This window comes from Strix uralensis, chromosome 1 (assembly GCF_047716275.1).
Source record: "Strix uralensis isolate ZFMK-TIS-50842 chromosome 1, bStrUra1, whole genome shotgun sequence".
NCBI classification, from domain to species: domain Eukaryota; kingdom Metazoa; phylum Chordata; class Aves; order Strigiformes; family Strigidae; genus Strix; species Strix uralensis.
In genome coordinates this window covers 24,634,488-24,652,545 of record NC_133972.1, presented here as the reverse complement: position 1 = coordinate 24,652,545, position 18,058 = coordinate 24,634,488, and the positions used below count along the sequence as shown (strand labels likewise).

Below are 18,058 nucleotides of genomic sequence, written 5' to 3'. Positions count from 1 at the left end.
TAGCAGATATTTTTCTTCTTAACAACTTGGTTCCTTGGCTTCCCTCTGTAAAATGAAGCAAAAAACATGCTCATTTTTTAAATGTGATATAGCTCATTTCAGCATTTAAAAGCTTGGTATTGTAGTATTTCCAAAAAATCAGTGGACACTACTTTTTGAGAAAACACAGTGCTTTAAGGGATGCAAATTATTTTCAGATTAATTTCCCTTCAAGAAGAAATTGGAATTTTTGGCTCTTATTTTGGTTCAGTGTGAAGCCACATTTTAAAGTTCCTTAGCTCCTTGCAAAACTGTTTTCCTCCTAAGAGCTCCAATGTAGTGATACTGTTTCCGAGGATTATTAACAAATGTTTGCGTGTACATTAACTTACATTATATCTAGCGCATGGTGAGTGTCACAAAAAGCATTTTCTAAGTTACCTGCGTAAGTACTCCAGACACCCGAGAAAGTGTTAGCTTTCATCCTTCTAGCGTTTACTTTGGTTTGTTCTTATGATGTCGCAATATATAAAGAGTGCTGTTTAGTTTTCATTGCTTTTGCAACAGCTGTAGTTGTAAAGATGATAGCCATAAAGCTATTCAGCTCTGATTTGCCTGCATGCAATTTACATAATTCTTCCATACATTCAAATCCAAATATCATTCATCAGACAAATCCTGTTTGCTTCAGTCAATCAGCAAAGAGCCTTTGGGTAAACAAAATTTGTTCCAAATGATTCAAAGTAAAATATGCACCTAATAATAATATTAGGATGCTTCAGAAATGTATATGTAACCTCCTTGGGATAAAATCTCTGCTTTGTTGATATTACAAAGACATTTCATTTGACAAGACATGATGAGCTTTGAGCTAATTATGGGCGATATGGTAATTTTGGTGGTTTGCAGTAAGGAAAGATAGGATGAGAAAAACTGTTGCTTTTTCAGTTCTCCAAGAGTTATGACAATGAGAAAAGCACTGAGAAGTTTCAGAGATAATGTTAAAATGAACAGCATCTTGCTTTCTTTATTTCTTATTACAGGAGGTATATATTTTTTGCATCTTAGTGAAAGCTTGGTTTAAATCTTATTTACTTACTTTAAAAGACTAGTTATAAGCAATTATAAGCCTAGAACTGGTAAGAAAGAGGAGATATACCTCACATTTGTAGCTATAAAATTACAGTTTTCCAGTTGTTTTCAGGGCAGATTTTGTGAAGATATTCACAAGCAAAAGCCTTGGTTCTTTCTAGCTTCATGTTTTCCTGCTATCAAAAGTGGTAGATTCTGGTAAAGCTGCATGGTTTTCAGCATTAGAAATGAGAGGACAATTAGGTTCTTTTAGCCAAGTGATGTTAGCAGAAGTTTTACATCTATTGATTAATGCAAGGTTACAATTTTCTTACATAAAGCTTTTATAAAGCAAGAACCTGCATCTTGCCACCACCAGTAAGCTCAGATTGTTAGAGTCCCATTTCAAAGGTACATCTAGCATATATTAGCAGATAACGTACTGGTGGTTCAAAAACTTCTGTGACGTTACATGTAAAGTGTTGCCTCAATTTTGAATTCCCCACTTTGTGGTAGTTCAACATGAGGTGACTTACATTATTTGTATTCTAAAGCAAGACTTTTTATACAAATAATTTGTTCCAGATGAGACTGGGTTTGAGTACTTACTCCTGTGTATAGGATGCTTTCCCACTCAGTATTCTTGGCAGCAGGAGAGTCACATCTGCTAGTTTTCTTAAGCACTTCTGGCTTTGAGAAGCTGCTTTCATGAATGAAATGTTTGTGTTTAGTTCACTTAATATCCTTTACTGAATGAGTCACTGAAGCACATGTGGATAAAGTTGATATTCTTAGTCTTCATGCTGTTCACATTTGTCTACTTTCCAGTCAAAGGAACTGTCAAGGATATGACAAATTACTTGTATCATCCTCCAGGTTTAGCTGGCCCATTTTACAAGACCTGTCAAATGGTTTTGGTTTCCTGCTTTAATGCTTTTTATTGGTCACCTTTGTATTCTTTTCTATAAGCAAACAAACTTGATCCTTGGTACTGCCATGATACTACATGTCTTACGCGAAGTAGGTCTAAAGCCAGGATTGACAGGAAAGGTAGAAGAACAATAACAAATGCATCTCCTGCTCCATAAGGACTTCCTGTTTTGGGAAAAGTACTCCTTGTACCAAAGAGCTCTTTTGACATCCTTTACTCCCTTTTAGCAAATCCCTTAGTAGGAGGCAAACCCACTTTGCTGTGAAATACATACAAATATATATATACACGTTATTGATTACAATCCCAAATTATCATATGAGGTCCCCTTATGCCCTTCTTTTATTGAGGCCAAAGAACAAAATGGTTAGGAGTTTGAAAGTGAACTTGTTCTAGGTCAGAATGAGTCATTGCTAGGTAAGAACTTATTTAACAAGGTTAAGAGACTCTTCAGCTTCACAGCTCCATTTACAGGATTTGATTTTTCAAATTCTTTCCCCCATCTGGGATGAAAGGTGAAACTATTTGTTTTATTTTATTCTGTGATAAAGTTTAGCTTTCTGGGGAAAAAAATGGACTTTTCACTGAAGATTTCCCAAAAGGAAAGTATTGGGGATTGTGGCAGGCAGCAGAACAGTTTCAGAAATTTTGTTTGAATCTTACAGAATTTTTAGTTCTGCTACCTATCAGGCAGCAAAGACAGCTCTGCTTGTCTACCTGCTTTATCTCTTCCTGGAGGAGGAGAGACTGCAACGCATTGTGGGAAGTGCAGGCTGGTCATGCTGAGCTGGGGGAAGGTGGGTAGGTAGAGCAGGTTTTTAAAGGGTGCTGAGAGCTCAGGTCCTGATCCTGAGGCAATATAAATATATACTTAATACATACAACACATTTGACTTCAGGAGGGACTACATGGGTATGGTTACTTCAGATATGGAGACATCATAATTAGCTGGGTTCTCTGATAGATGCTTTGGTTTTGGGAGATCCTCTTGACTGAAGAGAGAAGCTATAATTTGATTTTTAATTCAATGGTAGGTTAAGAGCTGTTTGAGGCTGCTAGAATACCAGGGTCCACTTAAAATTTTCTGTTAATGTGTACTCATTGCAATTTGTGCTGTTTAAGCCATCAGGAAGATACAAGTATGAATGATAATGAATGTTTAAGGCTTACAGAATAACATGCTAATTATTAAGCTTAGCAAAGAAAAATAGATAATAGACTTATAAAAAGTGCACCAAATACTAAAAAGGAAAATTGTTATGTCTTTCCATTCTTTAAAATCAAGTCAGCATGTAAACATCCATCCCACTAGCTTGCAGACAGGCAGACACCAATTCTAACAGTAAATGAAATTGACTTTTAATGTCAGTCATTTTTTCCATTTAAGACTGGGTGTAGACACCTAATGGGCTGGTTGTGTGCTGTACGTATGTCAGTGTGGGGGTGTTCCTATCCTTATGGCCACATCCTTTCCAGCTGTGGCTGCTTGCCCTTCTAAACAAAACTGCTCTTTGGAACATCTGGAACCTCATGTTGATCACATTGACTTCCTAAGTCAGGTAAGTCACCCAGGGTCTCCTTTCTTGGATCAGTGTCTGGCCATATGATTGTACCTGAAATCATTAAGAGAGTCTTTTCTCTGAGAAACCTGCAGCAAGTAAAGCTGCAACTTTTGTCCTAAGACATTTCAGTGCTAACAAAAAGGTAATGTACTTGTAGGAAAAAATGTGCCTGTAGAGAAGAGACAAATGAAGAAATCTTTTTGTCGGTTACATAAAGAGCTGACATCTAGAAAATATTTTGCATTATTTTTACAGCAACGTTTATCCTTCTTCTGGTTAATACAGGTGTCTCAGTGGTGAAAGTTCAGTATGTGGACATGCGAGGAGAGTGGTGAGGCGGGAGGGTGGAATGGATTTCTCCTGGTTTTACTGTTTGGTGAAACCAGGAAGTTCCACAGATGGAATCCAGGCTTTAAATTTGCTTTAATGAGAGAAAAGGGGGTGGCGGAGGAAAGGGATAACTAACTGGGGCATGTGAGCTGAAGCTGTCTGTCTGCTGCGCTCCAGGACTCAGGCTTTTTCCAAGGACTTCAGAAGGAATGAAAGCATGTAAAAGTTGAAGAAATCTAACTGAAATACTTCAGTAGGTAGGAGAAAGCTACATAATCACATTTGTTTGCACTGGTAGAGATGGGATTTGAGGTTGTCACAAGAAAGATTGTGTTCCTTCTCTTGGTATATACAAATGAAGAGGGAAAATGTCCCCAAACCAGGGTGTCCAGGGAGATCCTGCATGTGACATGGTTATAAATTATAGGTGAAAACCAGATGCTACCCCAAAATATCCATGCTTTTGATAGTGTGCTCAAGAAGTGTATTAACGTTTGACCACGCATTTTGCTCTGGCAGCAAACACCTACAGAATGACTTTCTCTTACCTGTGTAAAACGTTGAAGCAGCTGAAGATAAAATTGGGACATTAGTTGATTAAAAAAGAAGAACCAAAACATAGTTGCAAGCAATCTTTGTGAAGCATTTAAAGAATTTGGGAGTACTGTTGATCTTTTTCTTCCTTTGAGATTTATTGTATATGTATTGGTGGGTCTCTGGAAACAAAGAAGGAAAAATGCTGGCAGTGAAATAAGCTTTAAAATATGTATTCTTTTATACTGTTTTCTAAGGACTTTTAATAATTTTTTATACTGTTGACTCCTAAAATAGCATTAAAGTGTAAAGAAGTCTTAGATATTGCTGTCTTAGCATCTTATGTAGATTATGTGTATATATATTTATATAAAAAACTACAGATATGCATATTTAAGTAGCTTATACTAGGACCTTGTATATACTGTTTTATGTTCGTATAAGTTCTGGAATTAACATATTGCTATCTTAATATGCAGATTTGATAATGCTCTGTGACACTGCATGTTTCTGAGTAAGTTTATTTAGGCTTTGATCCATAGTATCTATGGAGCTGTATGACATGAGTTTTCCATTAAATTACTTCTTTCATTTTACTTTAGCAAATAATGAAGAATACACATAAAAAGTACCTCTGTTTATGCAGCTTGTAGTGCATGATTGGAATTTCCTATGTGAAGATAAGGCAAGATAAATGGTACAAGTAGAGAAGTTAGTCTGCACACATTTTTAAATTGCAGTGTCCCTGTGTATTTAAAGAAGCTGACTGATGTCAGTAGGGAATACTAAAGGGGAAAAATAAAGAGCAAGTGGGAAATAAGTTCCCATCTGCACTCACTGTTCAGGAAGAGTCGGAAAGATTTTGCAGGTGTAGGGTATCTGACCCTATGAGCAGGGAACATTCTTGAGTCATAGGGTTGGAAGAAGCTGAAGGAGGCAGAGACTACAGCTCTTAGGAGGTATAGAAATAGTTCATAGCTCAATAGTCACCGATTATTATGTATGGTGTACAGGTAGGGGCTAGACTACTTTGGTACAAAATTCAAATATTTACATTACTGAAGAAAGTCTAGCCCCTTGCTAAAACAGCAACTGTATTTTGCTCCTCTGACTGTGGTCAGCCACATACACTCTGGAAGCATGGTGATATTGGTGCCTTTGAGTTTTTTTACAAGCTCACAGTGGTGGAAATTTTTAGAGCAGAACACCAACTAGAGGCTTTGGAAATACTGGCAGCATTTTACTTACCTGCCCTTGAATATGTATGTTTCTAGCTGCATCTATAGATCTATGTGCAATTTATTAAAACCAAACAGTTCAAGATGCTTAGTGGCACAATAACTGTGCTATCAAAGTAGGTACTGTGTAATACACTAATGAAGATTAGTAATCATGATTATTTTTAATTTTGGATACCATGAAAATATTTAATTGTCTCTCAGTATAAGCTTTTTGCTTATTAACGTCTAAAAAAGAGGCTGATGTCATGGGGCATAGTAGTGAAAATAGATAACTGGGAATCAAATCTCTGTCAAAGTAATCAGGAAGAACTCTTAAGAGGTTCAGTAACTGTCAGGAATATATACAGAAAAATTAATAAAATTCAGGACAAAATTTAATTGTGAGAGTGGCACATAAGATGACTGCAAAACATTTTTATTTGCTATAGTTTCATATATGATATACCACAGTTTCCCATATGTTAGAAGTGCTTATTAAAGAAAACTGCGATGTGCAGAGGCATGAAGAAGGTTTCCGCAATGCAGAAACCGCAGCATTGCCTTCTGTTCTTTTGAAGGACCACACAGTACCTGGAACCTCTTTTGTTGCATAGGGACCTCAGTTACATCTGGAGTCTCTGTGTTACTGCAGTACTAATAATAGTAAAGAGTGCCCGTATGTGAGAAATATCTTCAAATACAGGAAATGTGGCTTTTTGCCTCCCCACAAGAGAAGGTTCCAAAGAACCCTTCAAGAGCTACAGTGGGGCTTGGTGTGGTGATACTTGGAAATGAAGTTTTGCTATTGCCTGAGGGTAGAAAATACATTCAAGCAGATAATTTCTATTCATTGCTTTTTGTTATTTACAAGATCTAGGGTAATATTACATACTGTTACCCTAAGAACCTGGAACTGAACCCTGTGCTATGATGTTAGACCATCTGTACCTTTCCACTAAATTGTCTTTGCAGATCCAAAGTATAGTTTAAAAACCTGTATAATGAGTTGCTAACAGGAACATTTGATAAACAATCTAATTGGCTTGTGATTTTAATATAAAAGTATAGCTGGCTTCAAAAGAGATTAGAAGAATTTGCGGAAGTATGGTCTTCACCCAAATGCAACCTGGAAAACTTTAAACCAGTCTGTATGGGAGGAGATGCCTACATTCCTTAACTTTCCTTTTATGCTCTTTCCTTAAGCTAATGGCCATTGTCAAAGATAAGGGATTGGGCAAGATGACCTTCTGTTCTGATCACTAGTCCTTTTTTGGTGACTGGTGGGAAAGGGAAGTTTATCAAACAAAAGTGACAGAAATAAAGTGGAGCAATCTGCATGTATAGGTAGATACCCTGCCCCCAGCACATACCTTGAAGATGCTGAAGACTAGTGTGTGGATTAACCTGTTATGCTGTAGCCATCGCTTGGATAGCCTCTCCCTCTATATAGATTCAGTCCCGCATCCTTCCACAAGGGGAATTTTTCTCTGTCTGAGACTGGTTGATTCTGAGAAGGACGCTCCTGGGTTCCCACAAGCATGCCTAGGAAGCTCTCCAGTTGCTGGAAGGATGAACTAGCTTGGGTTTTGACAAGCTGTCTGATTGCTTCTGTGTGTGTTCACATACATTTCTCTCTCTGTTTCTTACAAGTTTAGGCAGTATTCATGCCAACATAATTATTAGATGGTAAGCAATGGCAGAGACACAGATGCTACAGAAATTTGTGTGCAAATCAGCTCCAAAATGAAATTCCAGATTAATTGTTCTCATCAGAATTCCAGAAGCCCTGAAACCTTTACAAAAATAAAAAAGCAGCCAAGCCAGGATCCTGGGTTTACTGAGGTTGCACTCTGTGTCAAACCCAAGCCTGGAGTATAAGTGGCTTAAGCTATCTCTTCTGATCTCATTTCAGGTTGATGTCTGCCAGCATCAACTAACAGGTTCAAAAGTTAGCCTGAGACAGATCAGTGTTTGGCTTATTCTATATTACTGGTAGCTCAACAGTGCTTTGTATAAAATTTTGGTAACAAACAGGTGGTAGCACATAAAAGTCAGTAGCCATGCATCTTCCACACCAGTATACCTCTAACATAGGCAGTATATTAAGTATGAAATTCTTATGTAGCCCCAATGGGATGTTTTTCAGTCACTGAGCATATAAGCATAATATCTGAGTTATGCCAGCCTGCTGCATTTTTATCTCGCCCTCCACAGTCACTTATTCCTCAGTCACTCCTCCTCAGTCTAATTTCCACAGAATCCTTGCTGCCAACAGGTGTGTTTTGGAGGCCTGAGGAAGAGACTACATACAGCGTTTGAACAGCATTACCTCTGATAAGCACATCCATGGGAAAAGTACAACATGGACAGCATCTCTGCCAACCTATTCTTTCCCCTAGAATAGGAAGAGATATGCTCTCAGTTGACAGAGAACCAGCTACAAAGGGCTGGTGAGAGGAGTGACTTTGCCTTGCTGAAATGCAGCGGTGGAATCTTTTACTTGTCTGTTTTAAATACTTGAATAACCAAAGGTCATAGAATAAATGAGCACTATACCTGGTTTTCTTGTCTTTCCTGCTGAACATACCCAGCCAACCTGATTCTCTGCTGCTCATGTCACCATGCAGAAGCATTTGGCCTTTATATTCATAAATTTTACCAAAAATCTTTTCTTCCACCTGCTGACATCAGCTGTGTGCTACACAGCCCAGCTTTGATCTTGGACAGAATGTGAGGGTAGAACTAGGAAAAGAGCAGCTGGAACTAGTCAGAAAAGAAAGAAAACTTAGCTCCAAAGAAAAACAACATATGAAATCTTTTCCTATTCATCCTTTTTTGCATGCTTAGCCTCCAAGGCTCTGGTTTATTATTTCTTTTTATTCTTTAAGCTATTTAGTATTCATATGTTCTAGAAATGAAAGTTTTTCAAAACTGTTTTGTTCTCACTTGTTTAGTGCACTTAAGCTCAGCATGGCTTAATTTTGTACTTTCTTGGAGAGAGATTTTCATTCCCATTTCCCACAGTATTGAGTTGTGGCACTTTTATATGGCAAGTGTCTTCATTACTGGCCAACTGGCATATTTAATTTGTAAATGAATACTTGTTCTTCTCTACATGTATTGTATGTAGATACCACCACCAAATTTTTCTTTTAAATTGATGTGTGGGTGAGAAATTTCAAGGCTGGAGGGGAATCTTAGGAGCATAACTCCCATTAATCTTGCACTGTGAATAGCTTGCTTTTAGCTGGATTTTGGATCGTGGTACATATAGCTGTGTGAATCAGAACAAAGCATGATTGTGAGAGCAGAGCAGTGAACAGTTCATTTTGGTTATATGCTGTACATCAGTGTCAAACTCTAACAACTCTGTGTTCAAAGCCTGTATGTTAAAAGCTGAGGGAAGAAAAATATGAATTTAAAGTGCTGCTTTAAATTGCACACAACTAGAAAGCCTCCATGTCGTTAATAAAATGCACTTATCCATTCCTCCACAATTAAAAAAATCTCTTTCTGAGGAAATTATGCTTTGTATTTCTTACTGTCTTTGTTTGTTTTTTTCTAGGGAGGTTTTCAAAATGGATGACTGGAAACCACTTCTTGTTCTCTTTGTTTCCACCCTCTGCTCTATAGATGCACAGCAGACTGGTAATACACTAAAGAAATGACTCTTCTTCAAGTTGATAGCAAAACTAATTTTTACCATTTATATCCAGTGCCAGAGAGAGATGAAGAATTGATGACAGTTTATTCTTTGTATAACTAGGGGTAACGTGGCGTGTTTTTATACATATATTTAAACTAGGATAGGAGAGTTGTCCTAAAAAAATGCAAAATTAAATGCAACGCCTTATTAAAGTTTGCATGCTGATGTTCCATATTTTAAAAAGCAATGAAAAATTCTTACAATTGTAAGACCACCAAAAGCAAGATAAGTCACAGGATTTAGCATTTTCAAATTTGGTATCACACTCTCAATTACAAAGCAAAAGTTTCCTGAAGGTCTTGTGATGTCGTTTACATTAGTGTTACTGTCATGTAACGTGACTGAAAACAATGGGGCTACTTTTGAGTTAGGTTGCAGTTCAGGATGACATCCCTGTTCTTTTTAACACATTTCAGTGTCTGCATTGAAGTCAGCGAGGTTTAATTGTTAGAATAAGAGGGTAAGCTTATGTTCAGTGTTCTCTGAAGCTGAGCCTTAATGTATTGCAAAGAAATTAATGGTCAGATTCACACATTCTATGAAGTACATTCAGTTTCACCTTGTTGGAACTGGTGGAGTCTTTTTTAGAAAATGTTTTGTTTTGATGTCATTGAACAGTTGAATAGAGAGTTATTTCTTGATTAAGCTATGCTTTTGGTAACTCTTAATTCTCCAAAAACCTGGTTCAGAAATTGAACATTCTAGGAGCTACAAAACTGAAGGGAAATAATATTTTCCTTTTCAATACATTTGCTGAACAGCAAAATTCACAGAAAATATATTTTCCCTGTTTCTTTAAGGACTGTTATTGTTGAATGGTGAAAGGGAGAGCGATATAAGAGAGACATGGTAGCAAAACTAAAATCTGAGTGAAAAATTGGTGTTTAAAACAGTGATGAATGTTTAAAATGTAGTGTAGTTATAACTTAAAAAGGAAATTTTTTATGCTTTTGCAGAGGTCAGTGTGGATACCTCCACTAGTTTTTCTCAATGAAGAGAAAAGGTCAGGGGTTAGAATTTATGCTGATAGTTAGGTACTTGGCTTTAATCCCCTTCTCCATCACTGTTACACTGAAGGATGCATTTAGGTCCAGTTTCATTTGTTTTGCATCTGATATGCCCTCCAGATACATATATCTTTTTTCACTGACTGTAAGTGAAGTGAGAATCAATTTGTTCATGTTCTGCTGCCTCCTCTGATATTCAGAGGGACTGTCTTTGCTTTGCATCAGCTCCTCATGGAGTTGTTATAAAGGTAGGTGTATTCTGAAGTGCTCAAATAGGTTGAGTTCTTGGATGCAACCTAGATTCCAGTAGTGATGTAGAAGACACTAATGGAGTTAATGGAGTATCAAAGGAATGGAATGGTAAAGCATGCAGTCTCACTCCCACAGTCAGAAGTAGAGGATTCGGTGGAAGGAGGATGAAACTTTTATCTACATAAATACTGTCAGATGTAGAATTTCTTAAGACATTTTTCTTAGGACTTTTTTTGCAGGGTTAGTTTCACTAGAAGTCTTTAATTTGTCAAAATACAGCATTATAGCAATTATATAGCGTGCTTAATGGTATGCTGTAGACTTAAAACTTCAGTCTAAACTTAAAATTGTAGAGATCAATGAAAAGGTTGTCATTTTAGTTTAGCTTACGTTCAAAGCCAGGTCTGGGTGTACTTTTTCCCCTTCTGTGCAGCATTTGCAATACAATATCCTGATGTTGTTTTCCTTGTTGACTCCACTGAGAACATGAGCCCTTCAACCTTTGGGAAAGTAAAACATTTCATCTCCCAAATAGTCAGCTAGATGTTGGGCCTAACAAATATAAGACTGGCTTAGCCCAGTTTAGTGGCATAGGAGAGGTGGAGTTTTTACTGAACACATATGAAAATAAAGAAGAGGTGCTTGACCACATTCAGCACAGCATTGCATTTATTGGAGGCTCATTGAGGACGGGAAGTGCCGTGAAGTTTTTGCAGGAAACCTTTTTCATGGATGGTGCTGGAAGCCAGCTCAGTGAAGGCACTCCACATGTTGTAGTGGTCATCACACCCTCTGGATCCAGAGACAGTATCATGGAGGCAGCCTAGAAGTTAAGAGATAGGGGTAAAGTTGTCTCAGCTGATGTTGTATTCTTTGATATGGAAGAAGAAAATGTGAGAGTCTCCTCTAGCACAGTTTCCCAGACTTATGAAGGGGAGAACATTGACTCTCTCCATCAAAATGTTGTCAGTGATATGGAAGCCTCGCTTCAGAAGCTTTATGACCTTGGTCCAAATGTGTCAGCTGGTATGAGGTATCACCAGAGCAAAACCAGCAGCCTGAGTAGCTTCTAACTCACTGGTAATCCAGAATATCTTCTCAGGTGACTGTGAGGGAAGATCAGAGTGCAAATGGCTGGCAGCTGTGCTTTTACAGAGGTGCTATAGGGACAAAATATTTACCACCTTTGGCTGTGTGGTGGCAATACTTGCCTATGCACAGTTTGTTCTAATTACCTGCATTAACCAAGGGGAGCTGAGCAGTGGTTTAGAGGGGTTGGCTGGTGTGGAATTGCCTGTTCTGACAGGACAATTTTGCTTGATTATTTTTTTTAATTTTTTATTTTTTTAGAAAATGGCCATAGGAGAGATTGTATTTAACTACAGAATAACTTTCCTAACATCCTTGGGTGTCCTGATTAACCGTCACTCTGCAGGAGAGTGGGAAAAGCATGTGTCTTGCAGACTTTCCTGTAGTGTGGCCAAGGGGCCAGTTAAGGTATGGTGCTTATCATCAAGGTAAGAGCTGCCCTGCTTAGAACAAGGCTCAGGGGTCAGGCTCAGGCACCGGAGGTCACAGTCAGAGGTCAGGGTTAAGGGTCAGGGTCAGGCTTAGGGGCTAGGGGTCCCATAGCCCCCATGTAGTGCGTAGATCCTCTAGTGTTACAGACCTGCAGTTCAAAGATGTATAGTGACTCATAGTAGTTAATGACTCAGTGGTTGAGGTGGATAAAGTTCAGTTTGGTGTTTTGGTCTGTAGCTCCAAGTGGGAGATGCATTTCTCACTGAATTCATCCTCCCTTGAGTCTCAGAGTAGAGGAGCAGAGAAGCCTCTGCCAGGCCAGCCCTTCACAGCAAGGGCTTTGAGCTTTGCCAGGCAGAGATTTGGTGGGCATGCATCTTCCCTTGCTGCCACCAGGATCCTTATTCTTACTAGTGAATGAACTGTACCACTGGGTAAAGCCAACCTTCCCATGGCCATAAAAGCTTTGAAAGGAGGTGGAATCAACGTAACTGCTGTTAGAGTGAACAAAGCAAGCAGAACAGAACTTAAAGAGATTACTCTGAAGGTCAAGAAAGATTACTCTTTGCACCGGGCTGTGATGCACTGCCAATAAAAATGCTAGGGAACCCTGCTTTTGCAATGAAAATGACTTGCCAGAATTCTCTCCACTTCAGGGTTACCAACATGCTGTCTTTCTCCACAGCAGTCATGCAGTTCAAGCATTTTTTTCCTCACAATGGCCCTTCAGGTAGCAAGAGCATGAGTGGGGTAGTTAGTCTGACTTACCGCTAGGTAATGTCTGGCCTCCCTCAGCTGAGGGTTTGTCTTTTGTTACAAACTCTGTCTTGTTATGATTCTCCCAGCTGTTCTTCTAGATGATATGTAAAGATCTGTGATTTCCTCTGCAAGTTAATAGTGGAAAAGGATGGATTTTATCTATGCATGGAAGGTCTCTGGGTTGAGGTAGGAGAGGTCATGGGCTGGCCTTGCACGGCCTTACTGTGAACAGCTGCTGTGACTAACTGCCGGGAACAAGGACAAGAGTAAACACTGCCAAGGTTATGTTCCTCACTAGTTGGGTTTTTTGTCTGTCTGTTTATTTTTCCCTAAGTTTGCAGCAGGCAAGTGACAGATCTGGTATTCCTGATAGACAGATCAGAAAGCATATCAAAATAACTTATCTATCATGAAGACCTTCATGGTGGAAGTTGTGGACAGCTTTGTTATTTCTAGAGACAAAGTACATGTTGGAATAGTCCAGTACAGCCAAGAGCCCCAGAAAGAATTTTCTCTTAATGAGTTCTATACTAACACCATAATAAAGGAACAGATCAACAGAATCGAGCAATTGCAGTCCTCTGTGTTCACTAGCAAAGGGCTGGGGCTTGTCCAGAGCCTTTTCCAGCCTGCCGATGGAGGCTGCAAGAGCTGGGGAGTCTCACAGAACCTTGTGAATACAGGTGGCTACTCTGCTGACATGGTGGAGGATGCAGCAGTGGCTTGGAGAGGTGATGGGATCCATGTCTTTGCAGTTGACATAGGGATTATAAATTCCTTTGAGCTGCTTTTAATAGCTGGTGATGCAAGGAGAGTGTTCCCAGTGGAAAACCTTGATGCACTGAAAACCATCAAGCGGAGTATTTTTCAATCAGGTCTGTGAATCCAAACGTTTCCCTGGCCAGGGTAACTAACAAATGTTTTGTTGGGTATATAATGGTGAATATCCACAAGGCTACATGTGGTCCCTGATTAAAGTACCTGAGCTAGCTGGACAGCAATGCAACTGTTTTACCAAAGAATACTGCTCAGGTTACTCAGTCTTGCAACTTTCTAGACTTGTACCTTGCTTCAGTCAAGAACTGTTACACTCTTTGCTATGGTAAATAGCTTCTGAGGTAAGACAGTGCTTCACATCCAGTATTCATATTCATAGCTCCTCAGTGTCTGAAAGGAGCCAGAGCAGATATGTCCAAGGTATCCTAATCAAAAGAGAGTAACAGACATTTCCATGATATTTAAAAAAGAGCCTTCCAAAAACCTAACTTTGTCATCTGCAGCTGACCATACTGCTTCAGTGGGATCGTCACAAGTGTTGACAAAACTTAAGTCTCACAGAGGCATTGTGGAGAGGGGGTGTGAGAAAATCTGTCCTTGGATATGTGGGAGGTATTGGCAAGGTGCGAGCAGCAAATCCACAGTAATGCTGAGATGCTACCCAAAGGCTTTCCCTATATATGAGACATCAGGTGGTGTCTCTTAACTACATCTTCTTGCTAGCAACAGTAGTTTGGATGCCACACAACCTGAGAAGCTCCCAGCCCCAAAGAAAATAAAGGTTCAGTATTGCCTTTGATTGATGTAGCAACTTTTATCAGATGTCAGATGCTGGTTTTGATTCTGAGTTTATTCCGACTTGGTGTTGCAGTATCAGTCACCTTGTCATGTGGGAAGATTGAAGCAGAAAACATACACAATTGCTCTTTAAAATGACATATTCATGCCGGATATGTTCTAATATGATACTGTAGATGTGTTTGTTAAGTTGCAAAAAGAAAAATGTAGTGAATGGCAAATCAAAAGCTGAGCTCTTCCTCTGCTGAAGGTGAGGGGGCCCTACTGTGGTGTGACTGGATGGCACTGATTGGGGATAGCAGGAGGTGACAGTTCTGGAGCAGTTCTTCTCTGTGCCCATCCTTACAGGGACTGTGTCTGCCCTTTAAAGCTCCTTGTTGTCTTCCCTGTGTTTTCACCATATAGGTGATGTTTTATACATCTTGGATACATGCTCACTGTTCTCTTTGTTATGCCATAAAATCGATTCAACCCATTTCTCTGGGTTTCATTCCCTTAGTGACCAGAAACTTACTGTGGGAAACGAACACTGGGATGACCACACTGCTTGTCTAAGGCTTTTTGTAACAACAGCTGAACAAATAGGTAACTTTGCCTCTCCTGCACTCTGGGCTCATGAAATCTTAAACATCCTAAAACTGGCTGGTGTTTACTGGGGTGCTGGGGGCCAAAATGAAGAGCTGAGCCTCCCCTCCTAAAGCCAGAAGCTACTCTCTGTGTGAATTATACCTGCTCGAGTGGTTTTCAGAGAGGAGGACAGCTGGGCCTGTTTCAGTATGAGCTCTGCATCCCCACCCCCTCTTTTTCCCATCAGGAGCTGAGCAAACCTCTAGCTGAAAAGGCATCCCCCTGCTCCTGAGAGCAGAGAATGAGAGAGGGCTGCTGTGGAAGTGGAGTGCACTGCCATGGAACAGCGTGACGGTGGCTGATGCAGTAGCACCTCCTGGTGTTTCATGGCCAGAGAACAGGGAGATTTAACGGGAGATACAGCAGTAAACTATATCTATACAGGCATGCTTGTTTAGAGAGAGAGAAGTTAAGGAAAGCATATTGCTTTGATCTCACCGATGCGTGTATTTATTGTTAAGTTCTGCATAAATTTGTCTCATAAAGCAAGATCAACTTCCTGTGAAGCCTGTTTTATCTTTTTCTGTCATCTGTTTTCCTATATTTGCTGACCTTTTCTGTAATAAATCTATTAATTCCCCTTTCTCTAGTCACCTTCTTTTAAACTGCCAGATTTTTCAGATTTAAAAAACTGTATTCAAAGTATGGAACATCAACAGAGGAAAAAGATACCTTTTCAGAAGTTAAGATGGGGCAGTTTAGCAATGTGGATGTGTGTGGGAGAACAGGTGATTAGAAAAAGAGGTTAGCTGCATGGAGGTGTTTACCCCTGCAAATTAATAGACATTATCAACAGAGTATCGAGTACCTACCAGAAGCTGTTGTACACAGTCTCACGCACAAGACAGTAGCACAAAAGGGAATGCTTTACTGCTGTTTTGGTATTATTGCTGGTACACTGGGGAGTTGGCAGGGAATGTTTTAAGACCTAGGCAGTGTCGATGACCAATTGTCAGGGCTAAACTGCTAACTCCAGGGTTGCACTTTGCACTGCCTCCAAACTATGTGATTAAAAAGCCCCAGATGTTAGAAAAATCTCATTGTGAAAACTTACTGTGTGTGGGCTGGACATCAACACATACTGGAAGAAATAGCTAATTTATGTTCATGGAGATGTTTAATTGGAACCATCCTGCACAATTAGAGAAGTGTTGTTCCCTGAACTAATGATGGTCTTTGTATCATGGATGTTCTGTCAAAATCAGCCTGATGACCTGGCTAAGGGGCATGACTGAGGGGGGTGTGTGCAGACATACATGTGTGTGTAGATATATTTAACGGTTTAAGAGAAATTTTTTCTTGTTGCAGACTAAGCAGAAAAGCTGTATAGATTTCCTATGTTGCTCTGAGGCCTGAATGTCGGATTTTTTAGCCATAAAAGCTCATTCAACGTCAGCTTTTACATTTAAAGATTTTCATGCTGCTTACCAGCAAATCACACCCTCTAGGGGGCAGTTTGTACTGCAAGTGAAAATACTGAAACGGAACGATGGCCACTCTGAGATAAAATTATTTATGGATGTATTTGGTTAGAGCTGAACACGTTAATCTTTTTCATGAGTGAGGGAAAACCTGGAAAACTGTAACGAAGCTTATATCAAATAATGGTCTACAGGAATTAGCCCAAACTAGCAAACATGGAAAACAACCTTGTGTTTAAGTGTTTCAGAGTCAGTAGGTGAAGAAGGAACAAAATTAGGGAGAGTACTGTTTTACAGATAAAATTGCATGCCTCTGACTTCCTTGCAGAGATACAACAATGGATGATAATTCATCTGGGGGCACAGAATAAGATTGAGCATGACACATGAAGAATCCAGGTACAGAAGAAATAAGCTAAGTGGTTTAGCTGCTTAATGAAGGCAAGATGATTGGGGAGGGGGGAGGAATTAACCACATCACAGTATTTGCTGTTATTATCAGGAGCTATGCAAGCAATTCCCTAACTGAGGTAGCCCTCACCTTACAGCAGCTTTATTCACAGTGGATATATGACATTGCATGTAGGCAATGCTGCCTCTTTCTCTCATGTTTGTTTCTTTGGCCTGTTGTTCTACATTTGTATGTATCATCTGGTCTTGTGACAAAGTGATAAAGCACAGTAAGCCATCAAGCTTCCCATTGCAATTGGAATATGTGTTGCACATTCTCAGTTGGTAGCAAAGCTCATGGAAATATTTGCAAGTTTAGGCCCTTTGAGGACATTTGACAGCTGGAGAACAGTGACCTGTTCTGCAGTTTGCGTATGTACACACGTCTAGTAACGTAGTCCTTAGTATCTGCAAATCTGAAACTGGTGGGCTGATGGTATTTTATGTTTATGGAAAACCTCTCTCACTGATTCTGACTTCTGGTTTTAAATCTACCATATTGAATCTTGGTCTGCTCCCATGATTCTTACAAAAGACAAGATCATAAATAGAGTATGTTTATAGTTTCTTGTTTCTTTTACTTTTTTTCAGATTGTGACATAGATCTTTCTGTAGCAATTGATATTTCAAGGCGTATGCAGCCGGCATCCACAGTGCTTCTGAAACAGAAATTGCAAGCATTCCTCCCCAAGCTTTTACTCCAGTTGAAATTGCTGCCAAATACCAGCTGTAATGCTGGTTCTCCAGTCAACATTAGATTCAAGTTCCAAGTATTGACACAGACCAGACAATTCATCTTTGACTCTGATTTTGAAGACTATAATGAAGAGATCATCCAGAGGTTCTTAGATGCACAGGCTACTGTGGACACCTACCTGAATGCAGACTTCTTCCAGGCACTTGAGGAGAAGTTCTTTAGTGTGACCTTTGCTAAAGTTAAGGTAACTTAATGGTATGAAGATATATGTTGGAAAAATTATGCAGTTTGATGTTTACAGACCCTGATGCTGAGTGTTTCAGGGAGACAAAAAGTGAGTTCAGGAACCGGTGAATCCAATAAGCAGAATCACAGAATGGTTGAGGTTGGAAGGAACCTCTGGAAGTCACCTTGT

General features: G+C 39.4%; 1 protein-coding gene and 1 pseudogene across 2 annotated transcripts in view; both read left to right on the top strand.

Annotated features, from left to right (window-relative positions):
- Positions 1-9,052: 9,052 nt before the first annotated feature.
- The window catches only part of LOC141939781 (collagen alpha-4(VI) chain-like), a 45,781-nt gene continuing 36,775 nt past the window's right edge, over positions 9,053-18,058 (top strand). Inside the window, exons 1-2 of one of the 2 annotated variants that reach the window (XM_074860214.1) lie at positions 9,053-9,276; positions 17,538-17,887. In XM_074860214.1, coding sequence (XP_074716315.1) covers positions 9,102-9,276; positions 17,538-17,887 — 525 coding nt within the window. In that variant the 5' untranslated portion in view covers positions 9,053-9,101. Of the gene's footprint in view, positions 9,277-16,857; positions 16,896-17,537; positions 17,888-18,058 lie in introns of those variants that run through there. The other variant, XM_074860224.1, reaches the window with a different exon arrangement.
- On the top strand, positions 10,325-11,666 carry LOC141940162 (collagen alpha-4(VI) chain-like; annotated as a pseudogene).